General features: G+C 46.9%; 1 protein-coding gene across 1 annotated transcript; it reads right to left on the bottom strand.

Annotated features, from left to right (window-relative positions):
- Positions 1-2,987: 2,987 nt before the first annotated feature.
- TBX21 (T-box transcription factor 21) lies at positions 2,988-15,164 on the bottom strand. Its single transcript, XM_039873691.1, has 6 exons — positions 14,421-15,164; positions 7,540-7,694; positions 7,045-7,166; positions 6,379-6,537; positions 6,169-6,230; positions 2,988-5,910 (listed from the first exon to the last, which is right to left on the bottom strand). The coding sequence occupies exons 1-6, from the start codon at positions 14,909-14,911 to the stop codon at positions 5,292-5,294; spliced, it is 1,608 nt and encodes a 535-aa protein (XP_039729625.1). The 5' UTR covers positions 14,912-15,164; the 3' UTR covers positions 2,988-5,291.
- Positions 15,165-15,736: the final 572 nt, after the last annotated feature.

Raw genomic sequence — 15,736 nt, 5'->3', positions numbered from 1 at the left:
GGGGCCCCGCAGCATACCTACTACATAAAGCCACTCTACTAAGACTGGGAGACTTAGGAGCCCTACCTAATACATGGAAACAGAGGGAGGCAGCCAAAATGAGGAGACAAAGAAACATGTCCTATTTGAAAGAACAGAACAAAGCTCTAGAAAAAGAATTCACCAAAATGGAGACAAGCAATACACCAGACGCAGAGTTCAAAACACTGGTTATAAGGATGCTCAAGGAACTTAGGGGAAGAGTAGAGAACTTTAACAAAAAGATAAAAAACATAAAAATGGAGAATGGAAATTATAAAAGAGAACCAGTCAGAAATGAAGAATACAATATCTGAGATGAAGAGTATATTAGAGGGAATCAACAGAGTGGAGGAAGCGGAGGATCGACTCACCGACACAGAGGACGGGGTAGCGGAGGACGCCCAATCTGAACGGCAACAAGAAGAAAGAATCCAAAATAATGAAGATAATATAAGGAGCCTATGGAATAACATCAAATGTAACAACATTCGCATCATAGGGGTACCAGAAGGAGAAGAGCAAGAAGTTGAAAACCTATTTGAAGAAATAGTGATGGAAATTTTTCTTAACCTGGTGAAGGATATAGACCTACAACCTCAGGAAGCTAGGAGAGTCCCAAGAAAGATGAAACCAAAGAGGCTTTCACCAAGACACATCATAATTAAACTGCCAAAGGTTAAATACAAAGAGAATCTTAAAAACAGAAAGAGAAAAGCAGTTACTTACAAGGGAGGTCCCATAGGGCTGGCAGTTGATTTCCCAAAAGAAACTTTGCAGGACAGAAGGGCTTGGCACAAAATATTCAAAGTGATGAAAACCCAAAATCTACAACAAAGATTATTTTATCCAGCAAAGCTATCATTTAGAGTCAAGGGACAAATAAAGAGCTTCCCAGACAAAAAGCTAAAGGAGTTCATCATCACCAAGCCAGCATTACAGGAAACGTTGGAGGGACTTCTTTAAGAAGAAGAAAAACTATGTAGCAAAAATATGAATAAATAATTGCAATAACTACATATCTATTAATGAGTACTTCAAATGAAAAATAATTAAGTGCTCCAATCAATAGAGAGGGTGGCTGAATGGATAAGAAAACAAGACCCTTACATATGCTGCCTACGAGAGACTCATTTCAGGTTAAAAGACACTCACAGACTAAAAGTAAGGGGACGAGAAAAGATATTGCATGATGGACTGAGAGAGTAGTGTGCTGAGTGGAGATAAGTCAGATAGAGGAAGACAAATGCCATATGTTTGCATGTATATGTGGAATCTAAAGAACAAAATAAACAAACAGAAACAAACTCATAGATACAGAGAACATTTTGAGTGTTACCACATCAGAGGAGAATTAAGGGGATTGGTGAAAAGAAAGGAAGAGATTAAGAAATACAAATTGGTAGTTACAAACAGTCATGGAGATAGAAAGTATAGCATAAGGAATATAGCCAATGATACCGTAATAACTATGTATGGTGTTAGAGGAGCACTAGATTTATTGGGGTGATCACTTTGTGAGTTGTATAGATGTCTAATCACTATGTTGTACACTTGAAGCTAATATAGTATTGTATGCCAACTATAACTGAAAAATAAAAAAAACTATTATTAAAAAAAGGAATGGTATCATAAAAGTGAACCCAAACAAATACTGTCTCAATAAAGTAATACAGGAGTCTAATGTGTGGGGATTTAAAAAAGATAGAATTTAAGTGTTCAAAATCAGTAAATTAAGAGGGAAAACAATAGTAAATAAGGAGAGAGAAGATCAGAAATAAAGTGACCTAAAATTGTTTTATTGGCCAGAACGGAAGGCAAAATGTGATTCAAGTTTGTTATGTTAAATGTGCATATTAAAATGTATAGAGTAATGACTAAAATAATAGAAATAGATTACAGAAATGCCAAACCATTATAAGGGAAAAATGGCATGAATAGGGGAAAATCACCCGCAAAAAGGCAAGAAGCTAGCATTTGAAGTTCTGACCAGCATAATAAGATAATAAGAAGAAAATAGAAGCATAATGATTTGAAAGGAAAAAATAAAACTGCCATTATTTGAAGTTATTTTAAATGATCTGACTAGTCATAGAGAAAATAATGAATTTACAACAAATTACTGAAAAATAATGAGAGTTTAGCAAGGTGGCTGGATCTTATGATCAGCATACAAAAATCAATTGTGATTCTATAGACTAGTAACAAACAATTAGAAATATATTTTTTAATTATCTTTTTACAGAAAAAATACCTAAGAATAAATGTAATAAAATACATACAAGACCTATACCTATAAATTGCAAAACTTTACTGAAGGACCATAAGGATGACCTAACTAAATAAAGAAGCATTCCACATTCTTGCATAGAAAGATAATATAAATATACATATATACACACACATATATACTTTTTATAAAGTTCAAAAAAACAAAAACGAAATAATGCAATAATTAGATATATAAAGTGTTGACACATAATTTTAAAAGACAGAAAAAGATAAACACATAATTCAGGATACTAGTTATCTATAAAAGAAAGGTAAGAGGTGGGCTGGGATAATATATAACTAGCTATGATATTATTAGTGTTTTAGTTTTTGAGTTGTGTGGTGGATTAATGAATCATCATTATATTTATAAATAGAAAACAATTTTAGTCTCCAAATGTGTTTCTAAGTCCATTAGTTTGCTGCTTGACAAAGACATAACTACAACAAAAATGAAACTCAGACACTGTCAACTAAATGTGAGAAAATTTATCAGATTAATTTAAATAAAAACAAAGCACATATTTGAATATTAATGCCAGACCATAAAATATTTAAGGTAAAAATTTAAGATAAAATACATTACATTAACTAAAGACTGTGTGTATATATATATATATATATATATATACATATATGTCATATATAATATATTCATATATATTTGGTTTTATATATATATATATATCAGTAAAATGTACATTCAGTCAAGAAGAAACAATAATAATAACTCTTTATGACACAGTTTCAAAACATATGCCGCCGGACTTCTGGAAAAGATGAAGTATGACTCCATCACAGCTTCCTTCACCTCATATCTGATGAAATGAACAAAACCCATTTAAAAACGGTAGGGAAGAAGAGTATTGTAATTATCAGTAACAGTACCCCAAGAAAGGAAACAGGCTCAGCTTAACACTGTTAACTCCGGAGCGTGACAGCCAAAAGGTGGAGTGGGAGAAAGAATAATCTGCACTCACAGAGTACAATGTGGCAGAACTCCCGATGTCATGTACAAAATTCCGAGCTCTCAGATATGAAGAGGATGGAACCAAAGATGTCTCCTCATCTTTTCGTTCTTCTGATTAAATGGTGATGAGAAGAGCCTCTGGACATAGACCAGTAAAAGATGAGATATGAACTGTGACAGAAGTGAAGTTTTCCCGGCTCCAAATAGAATTGGGAGAACACCTCAAAGCCCATAAGGATGTCCCCTTGTTAGAACAGGGAACACCTGGACTGGGCTGAGGCCAACGCGGCAACTCCAATCTCTGAACGTTTCCCATAAGGTCCTTTTCTTAACTTTAGCAGACTCTTTCGGGAAATGTTTGTTATTGTGAAGAAAAATCGATCTTGAGTTCAGCAATTCCCTTCATTCATTTGAGAGTTTGGGGGGTTTTGATGGTTTGTCTGTGTCAAGTTTGGTTTTCTTTGTTGTTCTTGGTTTTTTGTTGTTGTTATAAATTCTGTTAACTAAAATTCAATAGCGTTGAATTTTAAGAAAAAGCATTTTTAACATGATTCCAATTTTATAAAAGTATTTCTATCTAACCATATAATGTTAATGATAATTATTGATGGGTGCTATGATTTGAGGTAATTTATTGCTGTTTTTATACTTTGCTGCATAGCTTAAATTCTTTAAAAGAAGCATCTATTAAACACAATTCAGCTATGTATAAAGAGGAACAGAATTATAGTAATAACAACAGTAGTTTGCACGCACTGAGTGCTTACTGTTTATCAAGCACGGTTCTAAACCCTTCACATGTATTAGGTTTAATCATATGAAATTGTCAAGACTTGGCTTTTCTTGACCTACAAAAACAGCAGTTTCATGAATCCTTCATCAACTCTAAGATGAAGTTTGAGAACCAGAGCTGCTAGACATGCAAAGAGAAATCAAGGCCATCCTTCCCCTTAGAGCCTCCACTCCCAGCCCAGCCCTGTCCCCTGGCCTTGCCTCACATTCCTCCTCCACAGGTTAAGGTGCATACTCAGGCAGAGGGATGGTTCTCTGTCTCAAGACTCCTTATGAGGTGGCATCCGGCCATCAATCTGAGCGCTGAAGGTAAGACATATGTTCTTGCTCTAACTCAATTTATCCCCTGAATGAAGCCACTTCAGGTTTCCAGTAGGTACAGGTTCTTCAAAACTTCAGGTTCTGTTCAAGAGCCAAAGAACAGCTTTGGTACACTTGAAATTGCCAGTGAAGTCCCCATGTCCCTCATCCAGGCACCAAAGCAGGACACACTCAATAGTTTCATGTTTATTTTCAGAAAGTGATGAAGACAAAAGATATATATCCAGACACCACTCTCTGTACAATAAATAGCCACCCCCGTTCCGAAAAAAAATATTTAAAAAAAGAAAAAAGCACGCACACACACATAACCAACTCCCGAAGACTTTGCTTCTTGAGACGTGCACCATGCCCCCATTTCCAGTCCCTCCCTCAGGACCCCACAGTTTCTAAGCAGGTGGGGACCAGGCCAGCTGCTCAAAGCCACCTGAGTCCAATCCCTGACCCTGGCTGGCTAACTGCTTTAAAATCCACATATCTTTATTTTCAGATCAGGGATTAACACACACACGCAAACAAAAATGCTGAAAGTTCCTCTACAGAGGAAGAGAGTTGAGTCTCCAGTGTCCGGCCTTCTCTACCTGAACTCCCCACCCACCCCTGCAGAAGAGAGGACGCTCCTTTGTGTCCAAGACCTTCTTGTTCTCTTTTCTGTTCTCCAGCTGGGCACTCACAGCCAGAAGCAGCACCAGGTAAATGACTGTAGTTAGGGCACAGGAAGGGGAAGGGACACTCCTCTCAGGTTTGACTGTGAACCAGGAAGCAGCCAGTGAACCCCAGAATCTCTTTCCCAACCAACTACAAAAGGAGTAGGGACAGAGGAAGCTGGAGACTGCTCAGTCCTGAGTCTCTTGCCTACAGCAGCTGGCGTCTTCCAACTTAATAACACTGTTTCTGTTCCTTTCACCACATCATCTGCTCAATTGGGAAAATAGTTATAAAACTGGCCTTCAGTTTCCTTATCAAAAGGAGACGGGGCCCCAGCAGGAGAGGAGCTGTCACCACTGGACTGATAAGGAGACACACGCCTCCTCTTGGAGTCTCCTTCGCCCAGTCCTGAGTCACAGGACTCTGGCCGGATGGGGGTGATCTCAGTCCACATGGAGGGAGAGCCTTGGTCCTCTGGTCCTCGCCCTTCTGAAGCACCAGGACCAGGTTCCATGGGCAGAGTCCGCATGGGGCGGAACCAGCTGGCTGGGCCCATCTTGGGAGGGTACTGGGGGGCCACAGGCCAGCCACTTCCAGGCGCCAAGACCTCTTGGCTTCGGTAGTAGGACATGGTGGGCCCAGGGGCTGAGGGCAGGAAGGCAGGCTTCATGCTGACTGCTCGAAACTCGGCCTCGTAGCTGTGGTCCCGGGGAGCCCCCAGCCAATAAGGCTGGGGAACCACATCCTTGGCCTGGCCAGGAAGGTCAGGGTAGAAACGGCTGGGAACTGGATATTGGTTGGGTAGGAGAGAAGAGTAGTGGTCTCCCCCAAGCAATTGACAGTTGGGTCCAGGCGGGGAGGGGACACTGGTGTCAACAGCTGCATACATTCTAAAAAAAAAAAAAAATTTGAAAAAGGCAAGAAGACAAGAGATCAGGAGCAAAACCAATCACCTATGAGCCTACCTGTTGCACAACCCTCCCCAGACTCTCCTCCCCTGGCCCACCGCCCTCTATCCCTCATCCCACCCTCTCCCATCCTCAGGGCCAGCTAGGGAAATGTGCTGAGCACATGTCTGATGTGTCCCTGTCTGAGGAGAGACCAAGAGTAGGCCTCTGCAAAGGTGAGTTGAAACCAGTGGCACTTACGACTCAAAGTTCTCTCGGAATCCTTTGGCAAAAGGGTTATTATCAATTTTCAGCTGAGTAATCTAGAGAGAGGGGAAACAGAATGACGTGAGTCTTGAAACTGGGGCTAGGAAACTTCCAAAACCCTTCCAATGGAGACTGGAGGCTCCACTCCCCCAGGCCTCTCCAACCCAGGTTCAGGCCCACACATGCTGCCAGGGCAGCCCTCACCTCGGCATTCTGGTAGGCGGTCACAGCAATAAACTGGGTTTCTTGAAAAGTAAAGATATGCGTGTTGGAAGAGTTGCAAGCCGCCTCTGGCTCTCCATCATTCACCTCAACAATGTGCAGTCGAGGCTGATACTTATGGAGGGACTGGAGCACAATCATCTGAAAGAGAGAGCAAGAAGGTTTTGGGGGTGGGGAGGAGGGAGTTTGAAGGATCTCCCCACCCTGAGGTCTTCGTGTCCATTCCCCTGCCATGCCACCATGCAACTTCTCCTAGGCCTTCCAACTCCAGTCCCCAGCCCCTTTGGGGCACCGGTTCTACCCTTTTGCCCCATTTCCTACCCTAGGTGTCCATTGTGACCAAGCACAAACAGGAGTTTTCAAGGCATCCATTCCTGAGACCACTGGGTTTTGAATCTATGCCCAGCATGGTACACAAACAATGGCAGCCCGGGATTTGGGGACAGAGAGGAATCTCCAGTCTAGCTTGGCCTGTGATGTCCTGTCTACCCTGAGATTCAGCTTCCTCCCACCTCATCTGTCCTCCCAAGGTGGGTGGGGAAAAAGTGTCAAAGAGAAAGAAAAGTGACTCCTACAGAAGAGAATCAGCCCGCAGGACCCCCTCTGGATCAGGGAGTGGGGGTGGGGGCGGGGGGGGCAGAGTCCCACCTGAGTAGCATTGTTGGAGGCCCCCTTGTTATTCGTGAGCTTTAATTTTCCAAATGAAACTTCCTGGCGCATCCAGTGGGCTCCAGTGTTGGGGGAATCTGGATGGACGTATAGGCGGTTTCCTGTGGACAGTTAACCTCTTTGGCATGCAGCCCCCTGGGACCAGACCCCCAGTGATGTGAGTCTTCTTTGCCTTTTCTGAGAGGGATGTCAAAAAGGATGGGGGGTGGCGGGGACAAGGCAGGGCAAAGGGAAGTTTGGGCAGAGAGGGGTGTGGGCAGAGGGAGGTATGGGCAGAGGTGTGGGCAGAGTAAAGTAGAAGAGAGATGACAAATGGAACAGAAAAGATAAGTAGGGAGGGGATAGGGCAGGGTGGGGTGGGATGAGGAATTAAATCCTAAATTCTGGGGGAAGGGGCTTAAGTGTTCCTCCTGGATCCACCAGGGGGCGCCCAGTCTTGGAGAAAAAGTGCCCATCCTACCAGGGGGCACATACCTGGCATGCTGCCCTCAGCCTTGCCACACTGCACCCACTTGCCACTTTGATAACGCCAGTGGTGCTGGTCCACCAAGACCACGTCCACGAACATCTGGTAATGGCTGGTGGGCTCCAGCCCAGCCACAGTAAATGACAAGAATGGGAACATCCTCCTGGGGAGAACAGAGAGATCCACCAATAGCTGACAGCCCCCAACCCCTCAGACACCTCTTGCGTAAAGGTCATCAGTGGTGTGCTGGAGCTGGCCTCCATCTCTCACGAGAGCCAACTGGAAATGCTTAGGAAGTTTGCCAGCCAGTTGTTAAAAATTAAATTATATAAACTTACCGTGAAATACATTATATTATAAACCAAGGTAATAAATACAAACATCATCACTTCTCAGTTCTTTTACTACATTTTCCTATTATCTCTGCTCTTGAGGTTATTTACATCTATTTTATCTGTATGTGGAAATACTAGATAATGTGCATGACTACATGACTCTTCCCAACTCTGCGTTCAGTAATATCACGTGGGTAGCTTGAAATCAGCCATCATAGTAGTAGTACTATAGAAATCGGCAAACGCTATGCATCAGGGCTTTTAAAAATGTTCTTCTTTCAGAGGGTCTGTTGCTAGACATTCACTGCACACCACTGTCTCTAACCTTACTTTGTTTCCTAGTGGGGAGCAAAGCCACAAGCCAGCCCCCCACAGATAGTTCCTAGTAGGTCCTCATCCTCTCCACTATGGCTCTCACAGTGCTCACACACTCCTAGCCCCATGGCACCCATCCACAGGGTCTCCTTGCCCTATCCTCCTGGGCTTGATGTCTATAGATGGCCTGCCGCAGGCCTGGGTCTTTAGAGAAGTAGCTAAAGTCCTAGGTGGACTTTCCTATCCACCTAAAAGAGGACTCTATCAAGCACAGTCTTCACGCTCAAAGTGGAAGAAGTTGGGGTTGGGAGCCTGCATTATTGTGCCAGAGTAATACATTCAAAGAAAGAAGCACTCCCATACCATAACCATCTCCACTTCCTCCGCCATCGCTACCCCCATCACCACGATCCCTACAACCATCACCCCCACCATCGCCACTATCGATACAACCAACACCTCCACCATCACACCCCCATCATCACCATCACCACAACCTCACCTCTGTGTCACCATCACTAACATCATCCCCTCCACCATCACTACAATCAGCATCTCCATCACCACCATCACGACAACCACCGTCTCTACCATCACCAACACCATAACCATCTCCAATGGCATAGCCTTTCTCTTCTAACCCAAGCAGGAAGAGCAGAGTTTTCAGGAAGACAGAGTCAACCATCATCAGAATTACTTTTCATTCCCGCATGCTTCTCCCTTCCTCCTTGTAGGATGAGAAGTCTTGTAGGATGGGAAGAAAGGCACTAGTCCGTGAGTCAGGAAACCTGGAGGAGGAAAAGTTTCAGGGGCCTAGGAACGCTATTGGGTGGATCTTAGTACCGGGAGAGGCCCAGAGAAACACCCTTAATAATCTTGGGGTGGTCTCCCAGCAGAGCGCCATCCCATTCCTGTCTTCTTCAGACGCTCCCAGGCTGAGAGCAAGAGACTTACTGGTCTTATGACCTTGAATAAATTAATTGCCAAACCAAACCTCAGTTTCTTCACCCATAAATGGAGATAACTCCTGTCCATCTTTCCTCTAACTACGTATTAAGAAGTTCGAAGATGTGAAACTCAGCTCACCCTCTCTCCCATCCCACCCCTGTCCCACCGTCTCCCAGTCCCAGAGCTGTCAAAGCCCTCTAGCCAGGCTGAAGGACTCTGAGAAAGAGTCCGGAGTTCTGGTTCCAGGCTCTGGGTCCCAGGGGCTTGGCATGTCGGTCAACTTGAGAAATCGAAGTTTAGAAATGAGGCCTTGAGCAATCGAGGGTGGGAGAATATGTTCTATCACCAATGCATTCTATGACAGTGGTCAGGTCACTCACACGTTTCCTATATTGTCACCAGTTCCTAGACAAACTAGTAGAATAAAGGAAGAGAAGGAAATATTCATCAAGCCTTTATTTATGCAGCAGCCGGTTTATTAAACTAGTCCTTTGAGATAGAAAATGTTATTTTCAATTTTACACTTAAAGAAAATGAGACTTGGAGAGGTTTGGTGAGAGAGCAGAGCCAGGGTCTCCTGACCACGAAGCACAGGCTGTGTGGTCTCCGTCCCTGCATCTTGCTTATCACTAGCAGAGGAAAATGGAGGCCACGCAGGAAGAAGATGGGCAAAAGGGAGAGGAGAAGGGAGGTCACAATTTCACCTTAGAAGTCTAGAATCATCACCAGCTGGAATCCCAAAATAGTCTCTGATTTACATGATACTTTGCTGGGAAGGAACAGGGAGTGAAAATGGGTCTGGTGCCAAACTGAGCCCCACCTCCCAAAAAAGACCACTAACCATTCTGCTCTCCGAGGACAGGACAGGGTCCAAGACCCCAAATTGCTCTGCTGCCCCTAAGGACCATCCTGCCTTGAAATAATTTTCAGGGTCGTCTACGCCTCCCCCATCCTAAACAATTCTGACGTGCTCCAATTCACCGCCATTAAGTACAAATTAAAAGGAGATGGTTTTTGTCAGTCATATTGGCAAAATGTTTCAAAATTGGCAAATGTCTAATGCTGATGAGCCTGTGGGAAAATGGGTTCTCTCGTATACCGCCGGTGTGTATACGTGGATGTGTAAATTGGTACCTTTTAGAAGGTTTCTCCAGCTATGCCTTGTACCTATCAAAATACAAAATGCACTGGGCCATCCAAGAGTCTTCTCCTCCCACCAACCTCAGACCCACTTAATAGAAATCAGATGACCACTAGCAAATGGCTGAACAGAAAGCAAAGGTGTTTTCACTTGCCTCAAGAAAAATGAAGCCAGTCAGCCCCAAATAAAGCAAGCTTAAAGCTAAACATATTTTTGAAAAATCTACAAAGTTCTTGGACTTGGGAATGTAGAAAAGGGAAAACCACCATGGCTGCAAGGCCAGTGAAGGAGGATCATGTGGGATCGAAATTGTTTTCCCAACCCCTCACTTCACATATACATACACAAATGCAAATTGAACTACTTAACAACAGACCTACCCAAAGTTATCTTAATTATAATAATCAACTAATCACACCCAGAAAAGTGGGGATTGCCAGCAATTAATGCACACCCACACACCCACAGACATCGGCCTCTCTCTTCCTCTACTCAGAATGTCTACCGTCAACTATTATACGCTTGCCAACACATTCATAGCAGATGTATAGTGCCGCACAGAAACACAACACAAGTCTGCGGTGGGCACTATCAGGCACCCCAAATCTCTACAAACACACTAACTTGAACACCAAAGTCTCCGGTTAGCCAGGCCATCATTTTGTCCTCAATCTCCCTTCCTAGCCCCATCTGAGGTTCCTGGATCAATCTCTGGACCGGGGATCATACGCCTGCTTCCCACCTCATTTCTGCCTATGAAGGAGAATGTGACTGTGTTGCTTGTCCATATTGAGGGGTAGGGTGGGTGGGAGAGAAAGGATCTGGAAGCAAGTGAGTCAGCCCAAGACGAAAGAAAGGCTATGCGGCTGTGGGTAGGCCTGGGCTGGAAGGATTTTTCAAAAAGGAAGAAGGCTGTGGGTGATGTGGCAATGACTGACAGGTCACTGGAACCCACGGAGAGACAGGCTAGCCTTCCAAAGCAGGAGGACAGAAAGGGAGCTGTTCTCCGAGCCCAAGTCTTGCTTCTCAGAAGCCAGTAGTGGAAGAAAATGGCCATTAATTTCCCAGATCATTGGAGCCCAAACTCAGATACAGGGTGATTTGGGGCTGGTGGGACTGAACTGGGGGTAGTATGTCCTCTGTCCCTTCCACCCCACCATGGAGTCCTGAGGCCTGATCCGAGGGGAGGCATCAAAGGAAATGATGAGGGGCCACTGCCTCCTTCCAACAGGGACCCCAGAGTGTCTGAAGCAGTCCCTCAGGATGGATGGAAAGCATGAGGATTGTAAACACACACACACACACACACACACACACACACGCGCGCGCACACACACTTATGAAACAATTAGGAAAATTTGACAATATTTAGGAATTTCTTTTCAGGTTTCCTAAGGGTATTGTGTTTATTCTTAAAAAGCCATTTTTAGAAGTACATGGAGAAATATTTAAGGATGAACTAATATTGTGTCTAGGATTTACTTACTAATTCTTTACACGATCACTAATATAGTTCCAGATCAGAGGAGTGGGCGTGAAGTGAGTGAGAATAAAGAAGAAACAAGATTGGAACGGTGCTGACAGCTGTCGAAGCTGTATGGGTAGAGGGAGGTCCATTACATTTTTCTCTTCACTTTTGCATACACAGTTGACCCTTGAACAAATGGAAGTTAGGGGCACAGACCCCCGTGCAGTGGAAAAATCCACGTATGATTTTTGACTCCCCCAAAACTTAACGACTAATAGCCTACCGTTGACCAGAAGCCTTACCGATAACATAAGTAGTCGATTAACACGTATTTTGTATGTTTATATGTATTATATACTGTATTCCTATAATAAGAAAATCGAAAGAAAGAGAAAATACTTTTACAGTATTTATTGAAAAAAATCGGCGTGTAAGCGGACCCCAGCAGTTCAAACCCATGTTGTTCAAGGGTCAACCGTACCGGAATTTTTCATAATAAAAGAAAATAAGTGTATGGATACGAAAAAGAGACAACAAAACTTGTCGAGAGAAACTTATTCAGCAGGAATGAAGGAAGGAAAAGAGAAGAAGAAATAAATGAAAGAAGGAGGCCGTAGGGGTAGAGATGGGGATGCACACTCAGAGACGTGTCCCCTGAGATACTTCCCTAAACAGCCTTCGGGAAGACCCAGGACCCACCAGATCCCTGAAGTTCTGGCTGAGGTTTCATCCACCCCATCGCTTGAGACTGGAGGGGCCAGGGCCTGGCGGCAGGCTGTGGGGAATCCTGGGCCAGGCCCCAGGGAGGGAGGCTTCCTGACCACGCAACAGGGTGGAGGCCCAAATTCAGATGTCTGTATGACCGAATATAAGCTGCAAGCTATCCCTGCACCTCAGTGCCCTCAGCTGTATAATGGGGAGACCGCTTGGCCTACCCGGCACACAGTAAAATAATGGAAGTGAAAGCACTCTGAACGCATCAAAGCCTTCGGACAGTGTGGGTGGCTGTTTTTACTCCTGGTCATGCAGAGCCAGAGAAAGAAATCCAAGCAGATACCATCTGGGTTCTGGTGCCAGTTCTGCCAGTGATGAGTGTGCTGTGTAACCTCAGAAGTGTCTCTTACTGTATCTGGGCCCGTTTTGCTGTCTGTGCAGGGAGGAAACTGGACAGGATCTTCAGGGTCCCCTCCAATTCAGACCCGACGTGACTAGAAACCTGGGCTGTTCCCTGGGTGTACCCAGAGGGGTTAGGGGAGCGAAGAGGAATTATCAGAAGGCTTAGAAGATGAAGGTCGTGCCATAAAAGAAAATGCCAATTTTCCTGGGTCCATCCCACAGAAAGAGGAACAGTTTAGCAACTTGAAACTCATCGTGGTTGGTAGACAGGCCCCTCGATTCCAGGACACCCTACAGAAATCATCAGGAGAGAAGAATGCTCTAGCAATGCCCAAATTGAACGCCAACCCCCAGGCCCAGTATGGCCTCTCCCCTTCTCCCCAAACCCCACACTTAGTATACAATCTTCAAAACTTCCTAGGTCCACTGATGATATAGCCCTTCTACACACAAGTCCTTGCTGGTCTCCGGCCACACAAGCCCCCGCTTGGAAGAGTGCATGCACCCTCTCACATGCCAGACACAAGCAGGACCTGATCAGTGTTGCTTACTAAACAAATACCACACAAGTCACGAGTTTCTCTTTCTTTCCCCACACAGGAGGCTCTCTCCGGAAGCAGCAGCACACTCAGGCCCAAACCCTACCCTGCATGTACTGAGTCCAGGGGACCCTGAGCCATGGAGCTATGGGTTCCTCAGGCTGGACCAGTGAATATCTGCACAGGGATGTGGACAGGCTTTCAGCGGGCAGCCCTCAAAGGATGCAGAGTGCAGGACAGGCTGCCAGCTGCAACTCACCTTTAGCTTCATCTGCTTGGGCCCATAGATATTTGTACTCTCTGGCAGGGGCCTGTGTCTGGAAGGGATCTGTGGCCCCCACATATTTCACCACCCCAAATTAATGCAATGCACACACACACACACACACACACACACACCCCAGACATATGATCTCGAAGTACTACCGGAAAGGAAACTTGGCGACTGTGTCTCCATGTCACCAAATCCCAGTCTTACTACCCCTCCCAAAGCTGACTGTTGAGCAATAACAGCAAAAGGGCTAGGAGAAGTGGGTACCCCCTCCCCAGGATGAGGGTTGGGTTCGTATGCCCTGCACTGCAAGACCCTGCCCTTCTCTCCATTTCCCCACACACAGGGGCTCAGAGGTGCCCTGCCCTGTCAGACCCAGCAACACTGGCTCCCCCTCTGTCCGCTGCGACCCCCACTCAGGCAGAGAGCGGGGTACACACTAATTCCGGGTGAACCCATAGACACTGTTTCCCTAAACCGAAATAATTTCATTGCACCCACTCTCATCCATCTCCCTTTTGAGTTCAGCCTGTTGGTGTATTCTCCCGCGAGTAAACAACCCCCAGAACTTTCCTGTCCTCACTACCAGCCCCTCTTTCCCCCCGCCCCAAGCCTAAACCAAAACAGTGAGGGACACGGAGTCACTAGCAATGTCTAGACAGAAATGAAAAAAAAAAGAGAGAAAACGCGCGTCCGAGTTCCGGGCGGGCGGGACCTCGGCGAGCCGGCTGGCGCTGCGGCGCGCGTCTCACTCACCGTCCCTGCTTGGTGATGATCATCTCCGTCTGGTGCTGATTGAACTTGGACCACAACAGGTGGTTGTTGAGAGCGACTCTCAGCTTCCCCGACACCTCCAGCCCCGCAGGCAGCGCATAGTCCTCGCGCGGCCCTGGGTAGAGCCCGGCGCGCGGGTCCGGGGCCCCGTAGCCGTCCCCAGGCTGGTAGCCCTCGGCGCCCGGCGTCGGTGGGAAGGGCTCGCCCGGCCCGGGGAAGCCGGCGGCCTGGGGCCGGGGCGGGTAGGCGTAGGCTCCGAGGAATCGGCCCGGCGGGGCGGGCACCAGGGCGCCCCCGGCGTAGGGCGCCCCCAGGCTGGCGCCCCCGCGACGCTCGGCCGCGTCCTGCACTCCTGGCTCCGGGTAGAAGTAGCGGTTCTGCGGGTCGGCGCCGGGCGCCCGGCCCTCGTCACTTGCCGGCATCGGCTCGGTGCCCGTCAGCATGTCTCTGCAGTCCTGCTCCACGATGCCCATCCGGGGCGGGCGGGCACCCTTCCGCAGCCGTCGAGGACCGGCCCGTCCGCGCGGGGGCGGCCCAGAGGGGAGGGGACTGCGCGGGTGGGACCGGGGAGAGGACCCTGGGGGCGGGGGCCCCACCGGCGCCCGGGATCGGACGCCTGGGTCCTGCGCCCGCGTTTGGCGGGCGCGCGGCAGCTCCCAGGCTCCCTCTCCAGAGAGCTGCTGTCACTAGCGTCGCGGCGCGCCTTTGCTGTGGCTTTATGAAGCTCTCCGGATCTCCACACACACCCGCCACCTCGGCCCCGCCCCGCCTCACCCCGCCCCCTCGTAGCTAAATACTTGGTAAATTCTAGGCGGGCGGCGAGGACTGGAGGGCCCCCACCGTGTAGACGAGCGAGTTCCCGCGCGCCTTGTAGTTCGGGCTTGAAGACTTTGCCTTCTGGGAGTCAACCCCACCATTTGAAACGCCGGCCTGTTTCTCTTCTCTGGACCCTGGTAGAAATTCTACCCACCTTTGAAGGCTCAGCTCAAAGACCCCCTCCTACGGGAAGCCCTCGGTGATGGCCTGGATGAGACTCAACGGGCCTTCTCGCAGCACTCTTAGACTCAGAGGCACTTCGGACCAGGAACATTCAACAGATATTCATGGGTGCCACTGTGTGCCCAGGTTCTGTGCTAAATAACTTTACCTGAAGTGTTCGTGTTCTTTCTCCAGGCCAGAGGCCCAGGTGGGCTGTGCGGGATGCATCTTGTCCCTCCCGGCCCAGGACAGACCTGGAGCCTGGTGAACTGGCAGGACAAGTCCCCTGAAAGGGACTGCATCTGCAACAGCCTTGGGCT

Source organism: Pteropus medius, unplaced genomic scaffold (genome assembly GCF_902729225.1).
Source record: "Pteropus medius unplaced genomic scaffold, Ma_sr-lr_union100, whole genome shotgun sequence".
NCBI classification, from domain to species: domain Eukaryota; kingdom Metazoa; phylum Chordata; class Mammalia; order Chiroptera; family Pteropodidae; genus Pteropus; species Pteropus medius.
The sequence above is the reverse complement of the archived record's forward strand: the minus strand, read 5'-3'. Positions and strand labels throughout refer to the sequence as shown.

Excerpts from the sequence above, each read along its gene's own strand:
- TBX21 (XM_039873691.1), bottom strand. The coding sequence starts at position 14,911 with ATGGGCATCGTGGAGCAGGACTGCAGAGACATGCTGACGGGCACCGAG. Across the intron at positions 7,167-7,539 it reads GGCTGAGGGCAGCATGCCAG|GAAACCGCCTATACGTCCAT; the intron begins GTATGTGCCCCC and ends AACTGTCCACAG. Across the intron at positions 6,231-6,378 it reads CCGCCTACCAGAATGCCGAG|ATTACTCAGCTGAAAATTGA; the intron begins GTGAGGGCTGCC and ends CCCTCTCTCTAG.